The following is a 25,831-nucleotide window of genomic DNA, read 5'->3' as shown; positions in this document are numbered from 1 at the left end:
GTCCAGAGCATCTCTAAATCCTTGATGTTAACTTCATTGTCTCAATGTCCCAATATGCCGGATAATGAAATAACTAAAGAGACTATTGTGTCAACATCTTACAGTCCCCCCCCTCACACACCCGGTTTTGTGGACAGTCAGCCTGTCGCTGGTGCTTGTCTACCCGCTTGTAGCCAGGTGTCTGGGAGACACAGCCATCGCGTGGCGGGGGTGGGGAGGATTTTCTGGAGCCCTCCAAGGTTCTTGTCCAAATATGTCGGTCACTGTAGTCTCCTGCATGTCTACTGCACAACAGCAGGTGACCAGCACAATGCAAAACCAATGTCTTCGCCCTCAGATCTCTCAGATGTAAGACACCATAACATGGACAATATCAGCAAGGCAGGTACTGGGTTGTGAAAGCCAGATAGCTAATTTTATCTTGTGTGCAATGCAAAACATTCTTTAATAAACACTCTTTAATAACCAACTCACGTGGTGAGTAACCTTGCCTAGAACACATTGGCCACAAAAATAATGCCTAGCTTTGGTCTTGTTTCATTTCCATTCCATGAGCCTACTCATCATATAATAGTAATTAATGGAATAAAATGCTATCGTTTAATAAAACCATGATAAATTACATTTGATGTTTTATTGGTAATGTCATTTAGATTTTTGTTCAGATGGTAACTTCTTTGTGACCTACGCAGTGCAGGAGAATGGCCTGGGGAAATGGACCTGGGCCCAGGGGCCTCTAACCATTAAGGGCCTTGGGCTACAAGGCACACCGATAGCTGATAATTGTTAGAGGACCCTGGGACAATCTACTATGAGTGATTTAATTGGTGGACCCTTCAGCCCATCAAGTGCCCCCTGACTACCAGGGTTCCACCTTAACCCATACCAAGGCCCTTCCACAAACCATACCAGGGCCCCTTGGCTCCACCTCAACCCATACCAAGGTCCCTGGCTCCACAACCCATACCAGAGCCCCTCGGCGCCACCTCAACCCATACCAAACCAAGGCCCCCTGACTCCACCTCAACCCATACCAGACCAAGGCCCCCCGGCTCCACCTGAACTCTTACTAAGACTCCTCCGCAAACTATACTAAGGCCCCTCCCCCACAACCTATACAGGGGCCCCTTTGTCCCGCAACAACCAATACAAGGGCCTCTAGCTACCAGCGTGTTAGATATTTTATTGATTTAATATCATGTATTTAATATTATACAGTGGATATAAAAAGTGTACACACCCCTGTTAAAATGCCAGGTTTTTGTGATGTAAAAGAATGAGACAAAGATAAATCATGTCAGAACTTTTTCCACTTTTAATATGACCTATAATGTGAACAATTCAATTGAAAAACAAACTGAAATCTTCTAGGGGGAAAACTTAAAATAAAAACCTTACAATAACCTGGTTGCATAAGTGTGAGCACCCTCTTATAACTGTGGATGTGGCTGTGTCCAGAATTAACCAATCACATTCAAACTTGTGTTAAATAGAAGACATTACACACCTGCCATCATTTAAAGTGACTCTGATTAATCACAAATCAATTACAGCTCTTCTAGTAGGATTTTCCTGACATTTTCTTAGTTGCATCTTAGAGCAAAAGCCATGGTCCGCAGAGAGGGTCCAAAGCATCAGAGGGATCTCATTGTTGAAAGATATCAGTCAGGAGACGGGTACAAAATAATTTCCAAAGCATTAGATATACCAAAGGAACACAATGAAGACAGTCTTCATGAAAATATGGCACAACAGAAACATTACCTAGAACTGGAATAATGATGAAAAGATGAGAAGAAAACTGGTCAGGGAGGCTTCCAAGAGGCCTACAGCAGCATTAAAGGAACTGCAGGAATTTCTTGCTGGCTGTGTGTACTGGCTGTGTACATTTGACAACAATCTCCCGTATTCTTCATATGAATAGGCTATGGGGTAGGGTGGCAAGACGGAAGCCTTTTCTTACAAAGAAAAACATCCAAGCCCGGCAGAAGTTTGCAAAAACAAACATCAAGTCCCCGAAATGTGATATGGTCTGATGAAACCAAGGTTGAACTTTTTGGTCATAATTCCAAAAGGTATGTTTGGCAAATAAACAACACTGCACATCACCCAAAGAACACCATACCCACAGTGAAGCATGGTGGTGGCAACATCATGCTATGGGGCTGTTTTTTCTTCAGCTGGAACCAGGGCTATAGTCAGGGTGGAGGGAATTATGAACAGTTCCAAATACCAGGCAATTTTGGCACAAAACCTTCAGGTGTCCGATAGAAAGCTGAATATGAAAAGGAAGTTCTCCATTCATCACGACAATGACCCAAAACACACATCCAAATCCACAAAAGCATGGCTTCACCAGAATAATTAACATTTTGGAATGGCCCAGCCAGACCCCAGACCTGAATCCAATTGAATATCTGTGGGGTGATCTGAAGAGGGCTGTGCACAGGAGATGTCCTCGCAATCTGACAGATTTGGGGCGCTTTTGCAAAGAAGAGTGGGAATGTGCAAATATTGCCACTTCAAGATGTGCCATGCTAATAGTCTCCTACCCAAAGGGTGAGCACACTTATGCAACCAGGTTTTTGTGAATTTTGAATTTTCCCCCTTCAAAGATTTCAGTTTGTTTTCCAATTGAATTGTTCCCGTTATAGGTCACATTAAAAGTGGAAAAAGGTCTGACATGATTTATCTGTCTCATTCTTTTACATCACAAGAACCTGGCATTTTAACAGGGGTGTGTAGACTTTTTATATTCACTGTATATAGTATATTTATATTAGATAATGTATTTGCATGAAGGTGAGCCAAAAATAATATTATATATTGATTATTATTATTGGTGTTTGGAGCTGTTTTATAGCTGTAGTAGATATGATTGTTCTCAGCCTCACTTAAGTCATTTTGGATAAAACAAAGTTTTTGCTTAATGACTACATAATTTTTTTTATATTTCACTTAAAATAAAAGTACATTATACGATGTTTAGGGTATACCAATGCGTTAGTATGATTTGAAATAATAATTATATTTCCTAACATCAGGAAAATTATGCAGACATTTAGCAGGAAGAAAGTTGTAGGGTGCTGTTATATTTCAATAAAAAAAAAAAAATGTTTCTGTCAAACCAATGAAAGCATTTTGATATGAAATTTTGTCCAATCAAATTAAAGTTGTTGTTTGAAAATTGTGAAGTGACAACTGTCGGTTTTGTCTAGCCTATTTTAGTGATAACTTTTTCTTCTTTTGTGGATTAAAGATAAAAACTGCTGTAAGAGTAGGGCTTTGAAAAGTAAAGCAGAAAAAGAAAAGGAAGCAAGAGAAAAAAATTATGGAAAAAAGTTCCAGTGATTTCCAAACGTTTCCGTAATCAATGTGAAAGTCTGAGAAAACAAGGAGTGGTTTTAAATGGAGGGGGACAGATGGGCGAACGTGTGATTTCGGGGGTGGGGAAGGGGGCCTCCAAAGACACTAGTGCCCCAGTGCCTCAGAATGTAGATCTGCCCTCCGGCCTACATTGATGTATTGACTACTTGGTTCACATCTAACTACCTTGTGGAAAAAAGGTTATTGGCTGTTATTTTAAATATTATTTTTAATAATACATGTCTGAATATTTAATAGTTCATTATGCTTATGAAGCTAGCAGGGATCCAAAAACAAATAAGAGGTTCAGGTATTCAGCATATGTTTGAACAATTTGAGATTTTTTTAATTATCCAATAATCCAGTTTGTTTATTTTATCCTTCAACAATATATTGTCTGGTGATCTTTTGACATACAACAGTAGTCCATCCCTACGTGTAGTGACATAGAGTATCCATTCCATCACCGAAATAGAATGCGTGTCTCAGGAGGATACAAAGACACTTTCAAGGAAACTAACCAAAGTTCAATCCGAGGCCGAGAATGTTTGTAGACGGCATTCCTAGAAATGTTTCCTGCAGATATAATGTAGTTCCCTAGTGCTAAACTGAATATCTCTTAGTAGTTCTCTAAAAACTGAACTGGCAGTGTATTTATGTGAATATATATACATATATATTCACATAAATACACCCCTCCCATTTTTGCAAATATTTGATTATATCTTTTCATGTGACAACACTGAAAGAATGACACTTTGTTACAATGTAAAGTAGTGAGTGTACAGCTTGTATAACAGTGTAAATGTGCTGTCCCCTCAAAATAACTCAACACACAGCCATCAATGTCCAAACCGTTGGCAACAAAAGTGAGTACACCCCTATGTGAAAATGTGACGGGTGTATTCACTTTTGTGAGATACTGTATATGGAAAGGTATATTAGGTTTAAAAAGGACAACTAAATGTATTGCTTTTACAAAAGTCTGACAGAAAATCGGTTAGTATAAAGTTGACATATAACATCATTATGAACTCATATTAAAGATTTTGGTGTAAATTATATTTACAATAATCCAGTAAACAGTGCTTGACGTATACTGTTTAAATAAAGGAGATATCTTTATTTTTATTATTGTATTCCTGATCCAATAAAAACAGATTTTCACCATAAAAGAGCAACAGGACCTCAAACAGTGAACAATTCGAAATGGCGGTACTAAACTCTAGTCAACTTCTGTAAACGTCAAGTACTGATATAAAGGCTGTAATAAGAAACCATGATCTGTTGTGAAAGCTTATAGCAAGCGTTATATCGCTCTACAAGTGTGACATCAGGCAACAGTTTGCATCCTTTTACCTCCCGGATGAAGTTGTGTTTCGTTTGAAAGTGCACTTTCTATAAAAGCTACATGTCTCCTCATGCTAGTACCCCAGTTGAAGCCCCTCTTAACTGTGCCCTGTCCTCTACCTTGCGGGGGTTCCACAGTAACTACGGCCACAGTGGGTAATCTGATAGTGAGAGGACCTACCAGAATAAGCTCACCGTTCTTTGAAACTCCAAGTCTGGGCGAATGACACAAACTATGTAAGTAATTTAAATTGGTAGGAAACTGCTCACATTTAAAGGATCTCCGACACCTCACATCTCTTTACATATCTCTACAGATGTCGCAAGGTCAAACTAATACCCGTCAATTAAGTAATGCCATTGGGCCGTGTGTTTCTGGCATCATTTCTGATGTTTTCCATAAATGTTGGTACATAACCTTGGAAGGCCAGAGGTGAAGATTTCTTATCAACTATTGCTGTAAGGTATGCAATGCACTTGTTGGCACCTTGGACAGGTAGGCCATAAGAGACAGGTGGTTAACAAAGCACACATTCACACGGGCATACAGTGACGCTTCAAAGACAACACACGTGTGACTGTCTGTGCAGTCATACCGGCTCCTGACATGGTCATGGTCTTTCCTGCAGACCCGGACCCGTGGCTTGTCATACTATTTGCTCTAGTCAAACTCTGGGCTGTTTGCTTATGTCTGAGCCAAATCTAGGAAAGCGGGAGACACGGTACGTGCTGTGAACCATGTGTCGGGGCTTGGGGTGGGGGGGTCCCGTCATACTGACTCCGTGGCTGGGACCTATGCTGTCATTGCATTAGGGATGATTTGAAAGGGGAAAATGGGAAAAAAATCAAGGACACCACCCCCTCCCCTTGTGGATAATAAACAAAGACAGCAAGGAGTCAGAGAAAGGGAGACGGAGAGAGAATCCGCAACATAGTAAACATCCACAGCAAAGGTGCTTGGCGGTGGTCTTTTTTTCCCATGTTGCTGGGAAAACGGCCAGATAGTTCTGCCTTCTGCGATTCAGTCCACTGGCGCGACACAACAAGACAGGAAACTCACATGAAAGAATGGGGGGGGGGGGGGGACCAGGGGGTCAGGAGACAGGACAGGGACAGTAGCCTGTCGGAAGTTATTGTTTCAGGCCAACGCAGGCGTCTATATGCGGTCTTTCAGTAGGGTCTGGCATAGGACAGGTTTCACTTATGTCATGACCCTTATAGCACTTTATTCACCTGTTAAACATATTGTTCATGTTTAACAGGGCTTTTCTGGGACGGGAAGTTTGAAAGTTCATCAACACGAAAGTCCCCCCCCCCCCCGAGAAATATGTATTGTACTGGGCCCTACTTTCAAAGGCAAAAAGTAATATTCAATGACCTTAGTTTGATAGCCATGAGCCAATAGGGAGGACCTTAGCATTATGGACATGTGGAGTTGCTGGGCTGTCCCCCTAGTCACACACTGGCCTGTCACAATTGTTATGTAAATGGAGCCAGGTGTGTCGTAGCAACGGTTGAGGTGAGGCTCGTGCTAAAGATAAGGGTATGGTGGCCGAGACAGGAAACCTGACCTGCTGTTTGGCAGGCTCTATAGGTATCTGGCCAATCCAATCACCCCGACCTCAAGCCACCCCTAGTGATTGTTTTAGGAAGCCCCCACCCCCCCTCCACACACACACAGCTGCCCCTCCCTCTAGAGCTATAAATACCTTACCACTAGGGGGATTTTAATAAACTGTGAAGAGCCAAATCTACTGATAAACTGTTCTGCAACAGATAGAATAGCCTCTTTAGCTCTAGCAGGGTACACAGCATAGATATGCTTGTTTTTTTTTTAAATCAGTACATTGGTGGCCGCTATGCTATAGGTCAATTGCCTTTTGTGGCACCATGTTCAGTAAATTACCTGGAGGACAGACAGTCTGTCTCCAGTTTCCTCCATTAAGCTGACCTCACCACCATTCAAGGAACCATACGATCATGGAAAATAGAGTTGACGTACCTAGTGGTGATACAGCCAGTGTTTGTGTGGAAGGACAATTTCAGGTCCCCGCTGATGTGAAACCCGAGGAACGTAGTGAAGCTTTTAACCCTCCAGATTAATGTTTAGGAGGAATAGCCTCTTTTCTGTCTCCTTCAGTTTAACGTTGAGGGAGAGGTTGTTTACCTAGCACAGCTGCACTAGGGCTCTAACCTCCGTCCAGTTAGCTATCTCATACCTAACGATTACACTAAAGTTGTGTACGGCCACACAGTCATGGTTGAACAGAGGGGGCTGAGCATGTACCCTTGGGGGGCCCCTGCGTAGAAGATCAGCATGGTAGAGATCGCCTGAGGTCTGCCGGTCAGAAAATCAAAAATACAGTTGCGCAGTGCTGGGTCCAGCCCCATGTCTCTGAGCATTCAGGGTACTATGGTGTTGAATATCCAGCCGTAGTGGATAAACAGCTTTCTCATGCTTCCTCTCTTTGCAGACGAGAAAGCGCAGTGTGCAGTGGGATCATGGTAGGTGGTATGATAAGGATGATGACAGAAGTGATTGTTACTGGGCTGTAGTCATTAACCTCAGTCACTTTGCCATACTTGGGCTCTGGATCAGTGGGGGAAATGTTTTAAACAAGGTAGGGACGACAGAACAGAAAAATACAGATTGAACCTGTATAATCACAAACATTTGATACTGATTTGTTGACTGTAAACAAAAAGCATTGTGACATCTACTACAGTGCTTATCTTTCCCAAAAGAGATATCCCTTTGACTATAAGCAAGGAGGAGCCTCAACACAGCTGTTTCAAGTTATGGAACAGAAGTAAATTTTCTGGAGTCCTGATTCAATTGCGCAATATGGCATAATAGAAAACACAACCCAATAAAATACAGCTGTTTCTTTTACTAAAGTGCCAACTGACATTCCATTAGTATTTTTTTTTTACAAATATAATTTTCTTGTATATATTTGTGTGTATGAATGATGATTCTGTTCGCTACAGAAAAAGTTATTTACAGCGTCTTAACAAGCCCATGTTAGCTGGGTATTATAGTATGACACTATTATAATAAAATCAATCAATGTTTTCTTTGGAGCTCTTGTATAGTCATTGGACACACTTGATTCTTCGCTTTTGGGCCACTGGGCCCCTAACTAAATATTAGCTTTGTGTCTGTCGATCCATTAAGGAACCTGTTTTATGACCGTGCCCTCAGGTTCCTAAAGCCTCAAAGATCTCATGGTTGGAGTTGACAAACCAAGTCTGATTATATCAGGTTGGGAAGTCCATGGTGTAATCACTGGTCACACGTAACAACATGTGATTATCTAATGTGTGATAAATGCAAATTTTTTTATGTATAGTAAATGCTTTTTATATATTCAGATTCAATAGATCTGGAGAACAGAAAATATTCATAAAAAATCAAGGCTGGCATTAGCCTTATCAAGTGCTTTGTTTCCTGTGGCTGGAAAACAGTGAGGTGCGCTTTAAAGCAAATAAAAAGTCATAAAGGGAAAGACATTTAGTTTCTCGTTTTTTTTATGTTAACGTGATAGTTTTTTTTACAATAAGGATATTTTTGTTCTTATTTAAATGTGTCTTTTTCCGGGAAAGCACTGAATAAGATTTTAGGGATATTCTCTGTTAAGCATAGAGTTAAATACATAAAAATACAGTATGTAAAAATGAGGCTGGAGGTTTTGCACCGCAGTCAGTTAACTCCTTTGCACAGAAGAAAACACTGAGGAACTTTAGCTGCTACACCACAGTGAACTGCCCAGCCCATTTACAACACAGTAAAGTTCATCAATGCCTGTGGGTTCTGAAACACTACAGGCTTTCTGACATCCTTATTTATGAAATCAAAATGTCAAATATGTGTTTTATTACTGATTATTTTACGGCAGATTTTTTCTATTCTCTTAGCTTGACATCCTATGTACTGACCTGAAGTAACTCAGGCTCAAATTGTAGGTAGTGCATTCAGGAAATTGCCATGGAGACAATATACAATATGATCATTACACTTAGGTGGCGGAACATGCTAATCTCACAATACTGACAATACTGCGATTCTATTGACATTTTATGTTTTTGATTGGGAGGATAGCTTGGAATACATTCAAATCTTTAAATCAACTCTGGACACTGTGATATTCAATTTAAGGTCTTAATTTCAAGTACTTTTGAGTAAAACCAAAGTTCTTCTTTGCAATAGAAACTAGCAATGACAGCACGTGATTCAGATAGCTGCTGGTGAATTGTCAACAATTAGTCTATATCATTTGCTGATATTATGTCAACTCGATCTTGTCTCCCAGTCTTGTAGACATACTCTATGTGAAGCTATAAGCATAACAGACAAGTGCAACCTGTTTCCAGTGGGGCTGTGCATGGGCTACGCACAAGACCCAGTCTTCTGCATGGACAACCGTGAGTCTTCACTGTAACGACAAACGTAGCGCCTCAGCTGAACAATGCAGAGGAAGAGGGAAATCCTGTGTGAAAAGCCCTGTCACTGCGTACCATCTGTTCCGCATTTAGGAATATGCTGGGAGACTAAATAAGTAGGTTAACCAAACTGTATAGATCCTGGCAGATTTTATATGTAATGCATCAGCAGTTAATAGTAGAATTACTTCACCGAGGGCTCCCCAGAAGGAGATGCTAGCAGCCATGGAAGACCCATGCTGTGTTCAGGCAGTCAGGAGTGTGGCCCTAAGGTGACAGTTTGACAGTTTACAGTAAATGAAGTTACTTGCATGTGCAGCATCATTTATTGGTGGCTCATTGGCCCATATTTGCACATACTTTTCCACTTCATAAGGGTGGACACTCTGGCACCGTAACAATTGTTGGCCAATCCCTAAATCCTGACTAGCAAAGATTCTTGAACCACTGGTGAATACACAGCTTTTGTATTATCTTTTCTGACTGATAATTGTATTTTGAATATCCACCAATCAGCATTCCGACCAGGTCTTTGTAATTTGACTCAGTTGTAGTCAAAATAAATAGTCCAGGCCACTTTTATTTCAGTCTTGTACTATAGGGATATAATATAAATACAATCCAGAGCTTCCACTCTTAAACCTTTAGATGCTGTCTACCTCTGTGCCCTTGAGATAGCTTTAGAACTCATTGTAAATTGAATGAAAAGGTGGGATGGGCATCTCTCTATGTACGACAAGAGAGGCAAAGTATTTCCTATTTACAAGGCTTTTGCAGAAACGTCCATCTTACAACCAGGGTTTAAACTGGGATTTGGGAAGTGGGGGTGCCCTACTTTTTACTTTCCAGTTGTATCTAAAACAGCTGGCCATTGGAAGTACGGGAACTCAGGTCCTCCTAGGTCTCATTTCGACCCTGTGTGCTTCCATCCAATTTAATCCCTGCTTACATCACAAAAAAATTTAAGCAATTCATTATAACATAAGAACACAGGAATGGTTTGTACAGGATACACCATGAGTAGCCTCTGCCCTTGGATAAACTGGGTTTACTGATCTTGCCTCATTTAATTGGAATAAGCTCCAAAATAATCTCAAACTCGAAAGCCTTGTATCCATAAGTTAATTTAGACATTTACCGTAGGTTTTACTACAAGATAAAGGTGTCTGCTTATGAATGATTTTGTTTTGTGCATTATGAAATTGTATTAATCTTTTTATTTCTATTTGTATTCTGTGTACAGGCCGTTATTGTAAAAAATAACTTGTACCTTACTGATTGCAATGCAATAAAATAATAAATGACTGTGAAATCCCACTGAAAGCCATGTCTTCTTTTCTACACTCAATTATTACTTGATATTCCTGTCTGACATTTTCATGAATTTCCCAATACCACGCATTTCAATCATTACAAACCATAGGACTACATTTATTTTATTATCTGATTGGAAATATTCTTGTGTTTTATTTAGCGTTGGTTAATCAGAAAAAGGCAGGAGCACTATGTTTTGAATAAAGGCTATGGTTCATATTTTTTACCCAGACAGTCCCAGTGGAACAACAACAAGCATTGACGGTCCCTGGCACAAAACATTTTGAGAATAAACGGACTCCACTATATAGCTAGGGTGTAGAAAGCATGGATCTTCTGTGGTCAACTACATAAGCCATTTTCTCCATGAGAATGCTGCCTACCACACAGGACTAACCTCTTACATTGGAACTGATGGGTATGACCGTTTTACCCCTTTGACTATCAGGCTGCTGCTTAGGTTGGGGAGCTTACACATAAAAAATAAATAAAAAAATCCACAATTTACAGAGTGAATTGAACAGTTAACATGGTGTGCCACAAAGACACTGTCATTGCCACGAAAAACTCACTACCCGCAGTCCTGAATATATGCCCATCTTGACGTAGTCTGTAGAAAGCTAGCTAGACATAGGCCTGCCTATTTTGAAACATAATTTGAATTAAAATGTGACAGCATGTCCTTTCTATTTTTACTGAAACAATTTTCTTCGTACCTTTAGCCCTTTAGTATTCCACGTTTTTTCGTCTGGTGCTATAGCTAAAGGACCGAGAGGTCGAACAACAAAACTTGGAGTGGGAAGAAAGTCGAGATGACCGTTGGATTTCAAAATGTGTGGTTATCACCAACTATCATCCTCCTCGCGCGATGCTCTCGCGCACTCAGTAGGTAGATCAGTAGCCTAGAATAGCGCTATTGAGTATTGTGAAACTACACTATATGAGGTGTGCGCTCGTTGTTACATGGCGTTAGAGGAAAATCTTATTTAATTTAGAATAGCAATTCATAAACGTTGGTTAAATGAAAGATCCTGGTCCGGCTCCAGAAAAAGACGGGCACACGTTATTCAAATGTGCCTATTCCCATGAAGGAGGAACTAACTCGTCAGCTTTTGTAGATAGGGGGAACAGTTCTATCAACGTACTCAGACGCAGCTTTTCCTCAACGTCATTGAATTGTCCCAGAGACTGCTGTAAAAAAAAAAAGTCGGTATGTTGTTTTCTGTAAATTGTATATATTCATTGTACAGGTGAACTGAGGTGCGTAAAGATTTAAGACATGGCTTATATGGAGGATAACAGTGCTGAGGGGATTGACTGGGGTCACAAATCAGTGTTGGGAGAAAAAAAACACAGATGTACAGAACGTAATTCAGAATTTACTGGGGCTCTTCCGGAGAACGCTCACATTGGACTTCCTAGCCCAGCACCAGACATTGTAAAATGCTCCCTAATATCTGGAGACTGTCTTTACTTCCACTATGGGTGTGATGGCCAGGATGACAGTGGCTGGGGCTGTGGCTACCGCACCCTCCAGACCATGGCCTGGTGGCTGTGCCATAGCTGGTGCCCACCATCGCCTAAGGCCAAATGCAGACCCCCACCCAGCCTTCCTGAAATCCAGCACGCCTTGGTGGCAATGGGGGACAAGCCTGCATCATTTGCTGGCTCTCGTGAGTGGATAGGGACGTTCGAAGCAAGCCTGATCCTTGACTACTACTACAATGTCCCCTGTAAAGTGGTCCATGTGCGGGGTGGAGGGATAGAACTGAATAGAGCTGCTGAGGAGCTCCACGAGCACTTCCAGAGCCAGGGGTCCCCTGTCATGATGGGAGGGGACCGGGATAACTCTTCCAAGGGCATACTGGGCGTGTGCAGTCGGCCTGAGGGCCAAGGGAGCTACCTGCTGGTGATGGATCCTCACTACTACGGGCCCCCGCTGGAGCGAGCGGCACTGCAGGGTTTGGGATTGGTGTCGTGGAAAAACGTGGGGTCTCTGGATACTAGTTCCTTCTATAACCTGTGTCTGCCTCAGACTGCCAAAACATGAAAGGAAGAAAGTATGATCCAGGGTAAAACAAAAAACTCGTATGTCATGAATTATTTTCGGGACTTTTGTTTGTTGTAAATATCTGAGCAATTGTTGGTCATTGTTCGAAAAAAGTTGTTACGAATACTTTAACTGTCCTGTGCAGCTGTAGCTGGAAGTGTTAGTGGCTGAATAGAACACAGTCGCCCTCTTGTGGATGAATGCAGACTGTTCAGACTTAAAGATTTAACAGTATGTAGGATTAAGAAATAGTTCCGTGGCCATACCTAAATGTTTAAAGGGTAACACATGGAAAATGATCACTGTTTTGAGGCAAAATCTGATGTATTAGAGTGAAATGTCTGGTCTTATGTTATGTTTTTTTTAGCAGTAAATCTAGCGCCAAACGATTAATCTCTGCCATTTAAATTTGTTCAGGCACCTTTCAAAAGATGCTTCATTGCTATCTAGAGGGGGTTCTTATACCTTTTAAATGTGCTAGATGTGTTTAGTATAGTGGAATTTAGCACTTTTCCAGTGTTATTTATAAAATGTTTTGAGCAGCAGAGGTGGTTTTGTGCGTTTCCCTCTTGCAGAAACACCCGTGGCCTGCATGCCTTCCCTAAATACCTACCGCCATTGCTGACCAGTAGCTACACACCAGGAGGTTAGATAGTGATGGGGGACATGTGATTGTGTTTGGGTGGAATGTTACGTAGACCTTGATGCATTTCTACAATGATCTGGCTAATTTCAGCACCAGGATGTGTCTCGTTTACTCAAACTCAGTGTGAATGGTTTTTTTCCCCTGATTTTGGCCTGATTTTCTCCCTCTTTGTAACAGTGGGGAGAGGCTCGAACAGAGTGAGAGACGAGGAAGTAGGTGTGAAGACAGATATACATACTGTGCAAGCAGCAGAGAGCCACGCTGACAAACAAGTAACCAGCAGTCACTGGGGCGGTTTTAAAAAGTAGATTTCTGACTAAACTTAATAATTCACTGGATTGTAGTTTGACTTTCTAGATCTAGGCAACACTGAATGCAGCATATGCATAAGGTATGACGTAAGCCTGCATGAGTCTAAACATCGTACCCACCCCCATAGTATTAATTAAGAGTTCACCGGCACCCACAACTTCTACCTGAATGCTTTGTGTTCAGTATGTTGGGGGTTGGGCAAAGGCTGAAATTGGGTGGAGATTAGAGTGACCCTTTAAACAAAGTTTGTCTACATGCCCGGCAGATAAATATATATGCACTAATTATCTGTTATTTGTTAGTCGTGGGTTTATTTTATACCAGATATTTCAATATCTTGACTTTCTTCTGTGGTGAGCAGTGCAGTCTGTCTCTGCAGTGGAGAATATAAACTGTCAAGTTGTCTTTTGTTCACATAACACTGACTTGTTCTTGTTACCCAGGAGACAACATGCAAATTAAGCTTCTGATCAAAGAACAGACAACAGGTTTTAAATAGGACATGATTGTCATACAGAGAAGTTCTTTGCCACTGCAATGCTGCTATATCTGTAATCTCCGACTGAGTCTAACTTCACAGGATTTGATGCCACATCTTTATTACTTGTGAATAACACCTCACCCAAAAACAACATTCAAGTATCTACTCAATACAGAAATCAGATCATGATAAAGATATGACATTGAGGTGCGACTACTGGCACGATTGCATGGTTTTTCACTATGAGTCAGGCACACAGTCATTGTAGAAGATCTGGAAGTTCTTGTCAACGTCCATCCTTCCTTTGAGGAATTTCTCCAGGTTATTCACCGGAACCTCCATCAGGTGGTTGTTGACACGGTCGTTCATCCCGTAGGCCCCGAACACCGGGAACTTGTAGCGTACGAAATAGGGTGCATTCTGGTCGTACTCGGTGCAGCAGTAGGCCGACCACATGTACTCGGTGATGGCAACACGGTCGGAGGGAGAGGGACAGGTGGGGGGGAGGGAGGGATAGAGGGGAGGGATGCATTAGTGGTTCCCAACCTTTTTCAGTTACTGTACCACCAACAGAATTTTGCTCTGCTCGGAGTACCCCTGAAGACCCCCTCATGTTAATTTCACTCGTAAGCCGATGGTGTCGTGGGTTTTCTCAATGTACCCCCTGTGGAGAGGCCATGTACCCCCAGGGGTCCTAGTACCCCAGGTTGGGAACCACTGCATTACACTATATCATTTAAATGGACATTCGTTTTGTGACGACAGTGTACAAATACATGAACACAGCAGAGCACAATGCAATATTACATCCCCACTAATTTGAAGCCTGGCATACTTGGGCCTATGTCTGTATTATGGCCCGCTGTTTTGGCAGCCTGATAGACACATAGAGTGAGATGGAGACTTTGATGTCAGGGTGGAAGGTGGAAAAGTCGGGGGAAGAGAGACGTATTGCGGAAACAAGGATGTTGTTGAAACGGGAAAGTGTTGTATCACACACAACTAGATTAAAATGTTATTGTGGTACCATTCTAACTGCCCACAAACCTGCTTATCTCCAACTTCTCATTGTAGCCAGAGCAGTAATATTGTCCTGCAGAACTCTGCTTTAGTGAATGGGTGTGTCCGTTGTCAGTGTCTGTGAGAGAACCTTTGTCAAACCATTTTTTCAAATGACAATCATGTTGCTGTTTAGTGCATGTAAACACCTATGTTAAAGTTAACCTAAGATATACAACCAATGAACACCAGGCACATATCGCAGGGTTGCGAACACTAACAAAATAACACACACAAACTAAGAGGCAGAGCAGACCGACTCTCACACACACCTCCACACTTTCACACTTATTAGCCACTTACCTGCGGCTCAAACATCCAGGGAAAATCCACCCTCTTCTCCCCATCAGACTTCTTGAAGATGTAGGCCGAGTAGAGGGGGATGTGTTTGTGGGGGTCGTAGAGGGTGACGAAGCATGGCTTGTCCTCGTAACGCTGGCAGATCTTTTTCAGGGGGCTGCTGAATTGGTAGCCCCGCGGCGGGGTGCCCATGTACAAGGAGTCCTTACAGCGCTCCACGTGGTTGAAGTCCTCCACCACGCCAGCCCGGGACCCCCGCAGACAACACAGTAGGACAGCCAGAGACAGACAAGAGGGGATTGATTGGTGTCTCATGGTGACCATTGAAGCTAGTCTGCCTGTCTGTCTGTCTGTCTGTCTGTCTGTCTGTCTCTGTCTGTCTTGACTGTGTGCCTGGTCTCTCTTTCAGTTGCCTCACGATGATCCCATTTCTCCCTCTGCCCTTCACACTACTGTAGCTGCTCTGTTTCAGCCTCTCGCTTTTTCCCTTGTATTCCTTATTATGTTTCATACATGTCGACAGTAAGTCTCTCTGGGTCAGCCCATCTCTACTCCCTATTTCAGAGCCCTTTTACATCTATTCAAAGTGGCGAGCCATGGTAGCAAAGTGAGAAGCAGTATAAATGTATGTTATCAGTTTTTAGCTTCCAAAATGGCTACTTAGAACTACACCCATCAACAGGTCAAGCACTGGTTAGATGTCTTATAATATGTCATTTGTAAGCCTATTTAACGCTTTCCTATCTTCTCCTTCATGCTTTCTGGAGCAGAACAAAGCTTTGTTTAGATTAAAATGTAGACTTCAAGAACAGTCTGAGACAATATGCAGACCTAACATTGTCATGTTTTACATCACTGACTTGATATGGATTTTGCTGCTGGAATTATTATTATGGGCTTCCAGTAAATATGCTTATGGATGTGTAGAAAATGAATGATGCATTGGGAAATTATTTGCAATGACTCTATTTCTACCCATTACAGTGTTATTATTTTGGACCTGTTTGTTCTTTCACACATTTAGTGTGAGGAGAGTGGGAGGTTTTAATCATATATTTTCATATCTGCTGTGTGTGTGACTACAACTGCACTTTAAAAATGAATATTGATGAATACATGTTATTTTTATTTTTTTACAGTTCATTACTGAATATCACTCTGAATTAGTGTCATTGCTAACAAGTCATAGCAAAATAAATGTTTTGACCAACACTCAAGTAGTATTGTAAGTTGGAATGAGTCATCCTACTTTTGGAATCTGTAAACTTTATTCAATCAGATTTAGATTGCAATGGAAAAAACATACATCGAATACATACATGGGTTTTGTGAATCGAGAAAATAAATTTTTTGAAGACTGCTGGTGTTTAGCAGGAAGTGAAATTTTTATTTCAGGTAATGTGGTTTTGGGATAATTGATGCTCACAGTTGATCAGAGGTACTCATTCAGTTGAACTCCTCTATCTTTCACCACTTTCCTTTCCAATGAAGCATAAATGCCTGGAAAAACATGTAAAAACTGAATTATAACTAAAACAAATTTTTAACATACATTTTACCACACTGTTCAAGCTCTGTCAAGGTCCTTGGACCACTCAAGGACCCTCAAGGACTTAGCTCAACATTGCTTAATTTATCTTCCTTCCCTATTTGTACTCTAACTCAGACCCATGCAGTGCATAGATGTTTGGGGTGCATGAAGGTTGAGGTAGGCTCCAAAAGGCATGTTGGGTGTTATTAAAGCTGTGTTTTAGGGTTGACAATACAGTAGCAAGGGGCCATTTGTATACAAGATATTGTAATTGATTAGATACATTGTACACGGTCAGATAAATCATTTTGAAACCAGCCTACAGTCTTCTGAGAACCCTAGATTGTGGAGTCCATAAATTAGGATGGGACTGTTTGTCCGAGTCGAAGACTAACTAAATTAGGCCCATGGGGGGAGTGCCCAGCTAAATTAATACAAACAGCTGCATAATACCGCTTTTGGGGTCAAGCTTGTTGCACCTTTTGAAACAAATATAATCTATATGGATCAAACTCTGAACAAATGACAACAAAATGTGAAAAGGGGGGTGTAGACTTTCTGTAGGCACTGTAAATCAGAAATGTTCCATATTGTTTTCTTGCTGAATGTAGCCCACTTAATGCAAAGCCGAAGGAGGCTGGACACAGTCGTCCATAAAGATCTGGAAATTCTTGTCCACAAAAGTGGACCTCTGAAGGAACTCCTCCAATTTCTTGACGGACAGCTCCAGGACCTGATGGATGAACAATTGAATGGAGGAGATTGACTGAATTAGATTTCAGTTATGCTCAGCAACTTTCACTTCATGGGATTATTTGACACATTTCCCAAAAACCTGATACCAGGTATAACATATTATGCTAATAATATAAAAAATAAAAAATGTATACCAAATAAAATATTTTAGTAAATAACAACAATTACACTAGATTTACCTGGTTGTTCTCATTCTCGTTGAGGCCATAGTGGGCAAAGGCTGGGAACTTGTAGCGCTCGCCAAAGGGTGCGTTGTGGTCGTAGTCAGTGCAGCAGTAGGCCGACCACAGGTACTTGGGAACCGCCACGCGGTCAATGTTATGGCGCCGGATCATGTTCCCGGATGTGACGATGCCGGTGACCACGTAGGCGGTTCCGCGGCAGTAGTTGTTAAGGCGCCTGCGGACGATGTGCTCCTGAACCTTCCAGACACTGGTGCTGAATTCTCTGACCTTAAAGACCGGCGGGCGATGTGATTCCATACAAATGTGACGTTTAAGTAGAAAAACTTAAAAAGGGTTTAACAGCATGAACAAAATGGCTGACCTGAGGCACCACGTTGGTCAGGGTGTAGGTGGAGGCCTTGTCGTCTGGGTCGGCCTGGTGCTCGTCAGGGTTGAGGTGGCCACGCTCATAGAAGACGGCATTGGTGTAGTCATCCAGCACCGCCTGGGCGTCCTCAAAGTTCCTGTGCATGTAGCCACGCGGGAAGGCCTGCATGTCTCCGGTGTCAGACATTGTGGATAGCTGGGTGGGAGATGAAGAAACAACAGTACAGGAGGACATACGGACAGGTGAGCATTCTATTACACTCTGTGGCATGTAAAAAATGCTCATCAGGCCCGGTGGACCTGGATTTTGGTTGAAGATGACAAGATGAAAACGTCTACTTGACTTTGAAAGAGTGTTCATTATTGGGTCTCTGACAATGACCCCAGCCACAGGGCACAAGGTCACTGAATGGTTTGATGAGTATGAAAATTAATAGAATGATATGCTATGGCCTTCACAACAACCAGGTCTTAACCCAGTTGAACATCTATGGGAGATTGTAGACCAACGTGTTGGACAGCTCTCCACCACCATCATCAAAACACCAAATGAGGGAATATATTTTGGAAGAATGGTGTTCCATCCCTCCAGTAGGGTCACAGAGACCCGTAGAATCTGTCAAGGCGAATTGAAGAGGTTCTGGTGGCTTTTGGTCCAGCACCTTACTGAGACACTTTGTGTTGGTTTTCCTTTAGTTTGCTACCCTTCTGTACATTGTGATATGCATAGGAGGTTAATTACATGGTAACAAAGCTTCCTGTACAAAGGAGATGGGATGACATAAATAACCCTAATTGGTCCCTTAAGTCGCTCTGGATAAGAGCGCATACGATATGACAGTGCCACACACAGACAAAATAATCAAATATTACTCTAGTAAATAATGGACAGTGTTCTATTGACTTTTAATTGACGCAAAGAGTCATGTTATTGTCACACTTAACAGCTCTGAAGCTGCAGAGGGTAAGAAAAATGACAATTTCACTGGAGAGTTGTTATTACACCAAAACAGTTGCTTCGGGTTACCTGTGGTTCGTACATCCAGGGCACGTCCACCCTCTTCTCCCCATCGGAGCGTTTGAAGACGTAGGCTGAGTAGACGGGGACATGGTTGGTGGTGTCATACAGTGTCACATACCGCGCCTTGCTGTTGTAGCGCTGGCAGATCTTCTGGAGCGAGTGGTTCTCCAGGCCCACGGGGGGAGTGCCCATGTACAGGAACGCCCTGCACTCCGAAGGGAGCTCCTTCTCCACAGACCCCCGAGCGGCCGTCATCACTATGGTGACCAGCAGGAAGCCCTGTGCCCAGAGTGAGGCCATGATGGCTTAGCGAGGAGGTCACAGTGTAGGGATGGACCAGACCTGTCCAAATGAAAAGGAGGAATAGCCGAGTCTGTGCTGAGGTGTCTGTCTTGTTGCTCTGTCCCTTGACCTACAGTATATCTGTCTGTGCACCTGCCCTGAGATCTTGGTGCTCGCAGTTCTGAAAGAAAGAGGCACACCTGTGTATCAGCTTCAGCTCTCCCTAATCTGGCTTTAGCATGCAAAGCCATGCACACCTTAGCTCTCTCAGCTGAGTTATCTGTATTCTAGTGAAGCAGTCGATGCTAGCCTGGTTTCAAGTATGTTTGTGTTATATTGCCTCCTGTGTTTAATTTGGCATGAGGATGTCCATAAAAATTGTCATTAAAGCACAAAGAGGTCTTGGACCAGGCTAGACCATTGATATCCCAACCTGAAATTATATTCCAAACATGCTCTCATAACCTCCTATGGAAGCCAGATAAATATGATTTTAATGAGGATTTGACCATTGCCAAGGCTAAACAGGTTTTCCAACGAGTAAGAATAACATTAAGAAAGAACAGAATTAACAAAGCTGGTCTGAAACCTCCTGAGAACAGTTTCTCTTTAGAATGAACATTTCCTGTCACTTCCTGTCACAGAGAACTAGAGGTTTGTACCATAGCCAACAGAAAAACAAACAACTTAGCTCGCTCTGCTTTGATCAGCTTCTGTCACTTAAGTTGTGACATTTCTATTTTTACATGTTTGTGGTTACATGTGGTAGGTTTACAGTTTCTTACCAGCAGAAATGGAAACATTTTATTTTAGGTTCAGTAAGTATATTTGGCCATGTATGTTAACAACATAAATATAATACATTGTACACATTCAGCTCATTGATAAGAATCTGATATAATTCGGAAGACCCATCTCGATTTTGCTGGGAGTTGCTGCAATGATGAAGGGCCTTTATCATGTCACAAAGTTGCAAATAAAAATTGGGTAAATGTAAATGCAGTATCTCACAAAAGTGAGTACACCCCTCACATTTCTGCAAATATTTGATTGTCTTTTCATGTGACAACACTGAAGAAATGACACTTTGCTACAATGTAAAGTAGTGAGTGTACAACTTGTATAACAGTGTAAATTTGCTGTCCCCTCAAAATAACTCAACACACAGCCATTAATGTCTAAACCGCTGACAACAAAAGTGAGTACACCCCTAAGTGAAAATGTCAAAATGTTTGTTTGTGAGGCTTTAATATCTCTATGTTTAAGCCACAAAAGTCTATTGAGTTGCACGTATCTGATCATAACATGTCTGTTGGGACAGTGGTAAAAAACTGGCATAAGTACAAATGACACCGACCAATAAAATTCCATTAGTATCAATAGATTGATGAGAGCAGCAGTAGTATGAATTTAATTGTATATAAAGAAATTTGGGTTGTTTTTGCCTCACAAACACCAGTATGCAGTTGTATAAAGTTCACAGAACCTGCAAGCTCAGTTGCTGTCTTTGGCTGGGGAATGCACTCTCCTCCAAGAACATAATGTCCTGGAAAATGTACTTTGTGAAAAAGCAAGCAGTGTGAAAAAAATGACTTGGCGAAATGTACATCAAACAACACATCCTGAGTTTCTGTGATGAAGCAAAGTCTCCTGGAAGGCAGTTTTTTTTCCTGAAAGAATTTTTGTTAAAAATAATGGCAATGTAAATAGACACAGCATTATTGGGAATTATAAAGGATGCACAACAAATTCATGGACTGTGTCATGATTCCACCTAGGACCCCGTCTTTCTTTGTCGCCGATCTTCTAGCTGTCATCATCCCATCTACACATCAACGCATCCCCGGACTGTCTTATCATGCACTCCTGTTCCCACATCCCTAATTCCCCGTTCTTCTTCCTCCAAACATGGAAAGTGGAGTTTAGACCAAAAAGCTCTATTTTTGTCTCATCACACCACATTACTTTCTCCCATTCCTCCTCTGGACCATCCAGAAGGTCATTGGCAAACTTCAGATGGGCCTGGATATGCGCTGGCTTGAGCAGGGGGACCTTGCGTGCACTGCAGGATTTTAATCCATGACGGCGTAGTGTGTTACTAATGGTTTTCTTTGAGACTGTGGTCCCAGCTCTCTTCAGGTCATTGACCAGGTCCTGCCGTGTAGTTCTGGGCTGATCCCTCACCTTCCTCATGTCCTGTATCCCATCATTGTTTTAGATTCCGTCTCTCACAGTTGAAGTGTACCTATGATAAAAATTACAGACCTCTACATGCATTGTAAGTACAAACCCGATTCCAAAGTAGTAGGGACACTGTACAATTGTGAATAAAAACAGAATGATGTGGAAGTTTCAAATTTCAATATTTTATTCAGAATACAACATAGATGACATCAAATGTTTAAACTGAGAAAATGTATCACTTTAAGGGAAAAATACGTTGATTTTAAATTTCATGGCATCAACACATCGCAAAAAAGTTGGGACAAGGCCATGTTTACCACTATGTGGCATCCCCTCTTCTTTGTATAACAGACTGCAAACGTCTGGGGACTGAGGAGACAAGTTGCTCAAGTTTATGAATAGGAATGTTGTCCCATTCTTGTCTAATACAGGCTTCTAGTTGCTCAACTGTCTTAGGTCTTCTTTGTCGCACCTTCCTCTTTATGATGCGTCAAATGTTTTTTATGGGTGAAAGATCTGGACTGCAGGCTGGCCATTTCAGTACCCGGATCCTTCTTCTATGCAGCCATGACATTGTAATTGATGCAGTATGTGGTCTGGCATTGTCATGTTGGAAAATGCAAGGTCTTCCCTGAAAGAGACGACGTCTGGATGGGAGCATATGTTGTTCTAGAACTTGGATATAACTGTCAGCATTGATGGTGCCTTTCCAGATGTGTAGGCTGCCCATGCCACACGCACTCATGCAACCCCATACCATCAGAGATGCAGGCTTCTGAACTGAGCGCTGATAACAACTTGGGTTGTCCTTGTCCTCTTTAGTCAGGATGACATGGCGTCCCAGTTTTCCAAAATGAACTTCAAATTTTGATTTGTCTGACCACAGAACACTTTTCCACTTTGCCACAGTCCATTTTAAATGATCCTTGGCCCAGAAAAAACGCTTGCGCTTCTGGATCCTGTTTAGATACGGCTTTTTTTTTGACCTATAGAGTTTTAGCCGGCAACGGCGAATGGCACGGTGGATTGTGTTCACCGACAATGTTTTCTGGAAGTATTCCTGAGCCCGTGTTGTGATTTCCATTACAGTATCATTCCTGTATGTGATGCAGTGCCGTCTGAGGGCCCGAAGATCACGGGCATCCAATATGGTTTTCCGGCCTTGACCCTTATGCACAAGAGATTGTTCCAGATTCTCTGAATCTTTGGATGATATTATGCACTGTAGATGATGATAACTTCAAACTCTTTGCAATTCTTCTCTTAGAAACTCCTTTCTGATATTGCTCCACAATTTTTTCCCATCTTGACTTCTGAGAGACACTGCCACTCTGAGAGGCTCTTTTTATACCCAATCATGTTGCCAATTGACATAATAAGTTGCATATTGGTCCTCCAGCTGTTCCTTATCTGTACATTTAACTTTTCCGGCCTCTTACTGCTACCTGTCCCAACTTTTTTGGAATGTGTAGCTCTCATGAAATCCAAAATGAGCCAATATTTGGCATGACATTACAAAATGTCTCACTTTCAACATTCAATATGTTATCTATATTCTATTGTGAATTAATAATAAGTTTGAGATTTGTAAATTATTCCATTCCTTTTTTACTCACTTACTTTGTACAGTGTCCCAACTTTTTTGGAATCAGGTTTGTAGGAAAACCTGCAAAATCGGCAGTGTTTCAAATACTTGTTCTCCCCACTGTACATTTTCAGAACAACCCACATTAAAGAAACATCTCAATGTTCAACTTAACAACTCATCATTTATATAGACTTTTTAACAGGATAAAGACAACTGAGGAATGAGAGTAGACCATCTGAAACCTGGACTGCCCATGGGGATAATTCTGCCCCAGCAGAAGGGTTAGTCAGTTTACAAGTCTAAGCGTATAGGTGCCCGCCTATCTCTAGAAGGGTAATGGCGGTCAACCTGATGCTCAACAACTCCTGTAGGCCTTGGCATTGCAGGTTAAGCTTTGGTGACGGCGTGCACCGTACCCCTGTAGGACAGTAGGAAGCTATTCAAGGGTTGGTGGAGTGTTCCATGACCTTGATGCTTTTAAGGCATGTTTCATTGTTTGTACAAATCTCTCTGCCAACACACAAGTCGATGGATGGTTAGGAGCGGATTTGATGTGCTGAACTCCATTCATCAGTAGGAATGTGGCCATTGCTTGGGACACAAACTGTGGTCCGTTGTCACTCACAAGTTGACGTGGTGATCCTGCAGTTCATACTTGCGGAATCTGATGTCGTAGGTGTGCTCTGACAGCAACAGGATTCTGCTTGCAGAAAGGGATGGAATGTGGCCCAAAAATAATTGTCAGCGGACGATAATCTGTAAGAAGGGTGAATATCCTACCATAAAGATAATGGTGAAACATACGCACTCCAAAAACAATGCTTCTCGTTCTATCAGTGCATAGTTGCTTTCTGCCTTGTTCAATGTTCTCGTTGCCAATGCAATTGGACTCTCTTCACACTACTCCCACACCATAGGGAATAGCATCACAAGCTAGCTGGATGGACAATGATGGGTTGAAGTGTGTCAATGCCTCAGATTTTAAGATACTTCCTTGCTTTAAAAATACTTCCTTGCATTGGTTCATCCATTTCCATGTTGTGCTCTTACAGAGCAACTGATGCAGTGGCTTCAACTTTGTTGCTAGGCTCAGAAGGAAATGTCCATAGTAATTTAGTAACCTGGGAATTAACGAGTTGGTTAACATTCTGGGGTGTTGGAGCATCCATGATAGCGTTGACCTTGGATGGAGCCTTGTGGAGGCCAGTGGGGTCGATGACATTGTCATAAGTATTCCACCAATGATTGGAAAAATACACAATTATCCTTACAAAATCACAGTCTGTAGTCCTTAAATCTCTGTAATATTGAATCCATTATATCCAAACCTCTCTGTATAAGAGCTCCACTGCTCTACACTCCCGTCAAATGGTCCAAAATGCCCAACAATTCCAGGCATTGTTCACTTTTCAATAGACTCCTGATTGTCAGCCACTCCAAGCTGGTCCTAACCACGGCAATAATATTCTTGAATTCATTATAGTCCTCCCCTTTAAAACACGTCGTCAGCATGCTCCAACACCTATCTTGAACCCATGCCATGTGTCTACAATGCTAAAACACTATGTTGGCTAGCTCGACAGCACTCACTTCTCTGCCAGCAATACAGAATGCTAACAACAGCAGGATACGATCTCTACCAAGCAGAATAGCTCTGATGGAATTTGTAATGTTTGTGGGTTTCATAACCACATCTCTAATAACTCGTATTGAAGAGACCAAAGACAATAGTTTGTTCAACTGTTCATCTAGAACATTTTCCGTTTTCACATTACCCAACATGCACAGTGAATAGTAAGTATCAAGGTACACAATGTATAACCTGATGATATAACAAACATCTTCTGGGAAAAGCCTCCTCAAACAACAACCTTTAAAAGGGGCTTGTCTTCCTTCGCAGTGAGGCTATTAGCTTGTTAGCTCAGATATCTGTAATTTGTTATGTAGCTGGAAAGTCACTGGGAAACTGTTTGCGAATACTCCAGTTATTGCAGTATTTTTATTTGCTATAATTAAATGACTTATAATAACTCCAGCACAAGGGATAACTCCAGCACAAGGGACAGATTTTTTTTTTTTTTAAGCATGCATGGCTTACTAGGCTATAGCCTATAATAGCAAAATACACAGATATCAATCAACTTCAAAAGCTTTTTGTAACTACAGTAGGTAGACCTTCAACCGGGGGTGTAAAAGCGGTTCCATGAAGGGCCGAGTCCCTGCAGGTTTTAGTTTTTTCCTATAAATTGGTTCCCAGTTCAGATCTTTTTTGAGCAAAGTTTTTGTCTGTCCTGAACCTCAGGCATAATATATGTTGTTGTTTGGTTTATTATGTGTACTGTATAATGCATTCGGTGACTCTTGTTGAGTGTCCTTTGTTTAAGTTTTTTATGAATAAGCACATCGTGAGCCTGTATAATCCAGAGTCAAATTCCTCGTATTTGTACACGTACCTGGCGAATAAAGCTGATCCTGACTGTAACAGGAGTCGAACGCGGGACTTGTTGTTCCGTACAGACTCAGTAAGAGACATTCACTCTTCTAGGCCGGCTCTGCTTACGCGGTCCGGCAAAAAAATCCCATTCTACTGGCTCTGT

The 25,831-nt window shown here is 41.8% G+C and overlaps 2 protein-coding genes across 2 annotated transcripts; one reads left to right on the top strand and one right to left on the bottom strand.

The window, feature by feature from the left end:
- The first annotated feature begins 11,566 nt into the window (after positions 1-11,566).
- On the top strand, positions 11,567-12,916 carry ufsp1 (UFM1-specific peptidase 1 (non-functional)). The gene has a single exon (XM_029118012.2). It carries the CDS (start codon positions 11,753-11,755, stop codon positions 12,521-12,523), a length of 771 nt encoding a protein of 256 aa, XP_028973845.1. The 5' UTR covers positions 11,567-11,752; the 3' UTR covers positions 12,524-12,916.
- A 3,599-nt stretch (positions 12,917-16,515) lies between these two features.
- Positions 16,516-25,715, bottom strand: LOC105029897 (endonuclease domain-containing 1 protein-like). Its single transcript, XM_029118011.2, has 5 exons — positions 25,688-25,715; positions 19,187-19,643; positions 18,155-18,355; positions 17,788-18,060; positions 16,516-17,585 (listed from the first exon to the last, which is right to left on the bottom strand). Exons 2-5 carry the CDS (start codon positions 19,478-19,480, stop codon positions 17,469-17,471), a joined length of 885 nt encoding a protein of 294 aa, XP_028973844.2. The 5' UTR covers positions 19,481-19,643; positions 25,688-25,715; the 3' UTR covers positions 16,516-17,468.
- Between the last annotated feature and the right edge of the window lie 116 nt (positions 25,716-25,831).

Source organism: Esox lucius, chromosome 24 (assembly GCF_011004845.1).
Source record: "Esox lucius isolate fEsoLuc1 chromosome 24, fEsoLuc1.pri, whole genome shotgun sequence".
Lineage (NCBI taxonomy): Eukaryota > Metazoa > Chordata > Actinopteri > Esociformes > Esocidae > Esox > Esox lucius.
This window is presented reverse-complemented; position numbering and strand designations above follow the sequence as displayed.

Bases quoted from the DNA above. Each gene is read 5' to 3' on its own strand.
- ufsp1 (XM_029118012.2), top strand. From the start codon at position 11,753: ATGGCTTATATGGAGGATAACAGTGCTGAGGGGATTGACTGGGGTCAC.
- LOC105029897 (XM_029118011.2), bottom strand. From the start codon at position 19,480: ATGGCCTCACTCTGGGCACAGGGCTTCCTGCTGGTCACCATAGTGATG. The intron at 18,061-18,154 runs GTCAGCCATTTT...CCGGTCTTTAAG, and splicing joins TGACCAACGTGGTGCCTCAG to GTCAGAGAATTCAGCACCAG. The intron at 17,586-17,787 runs GTAAATCTAGTG...TTCATCCATCAG, and splicing joins ACGAGAATGAGAACAACCAG to GTCCTGGAGCTGTCCGTCAA.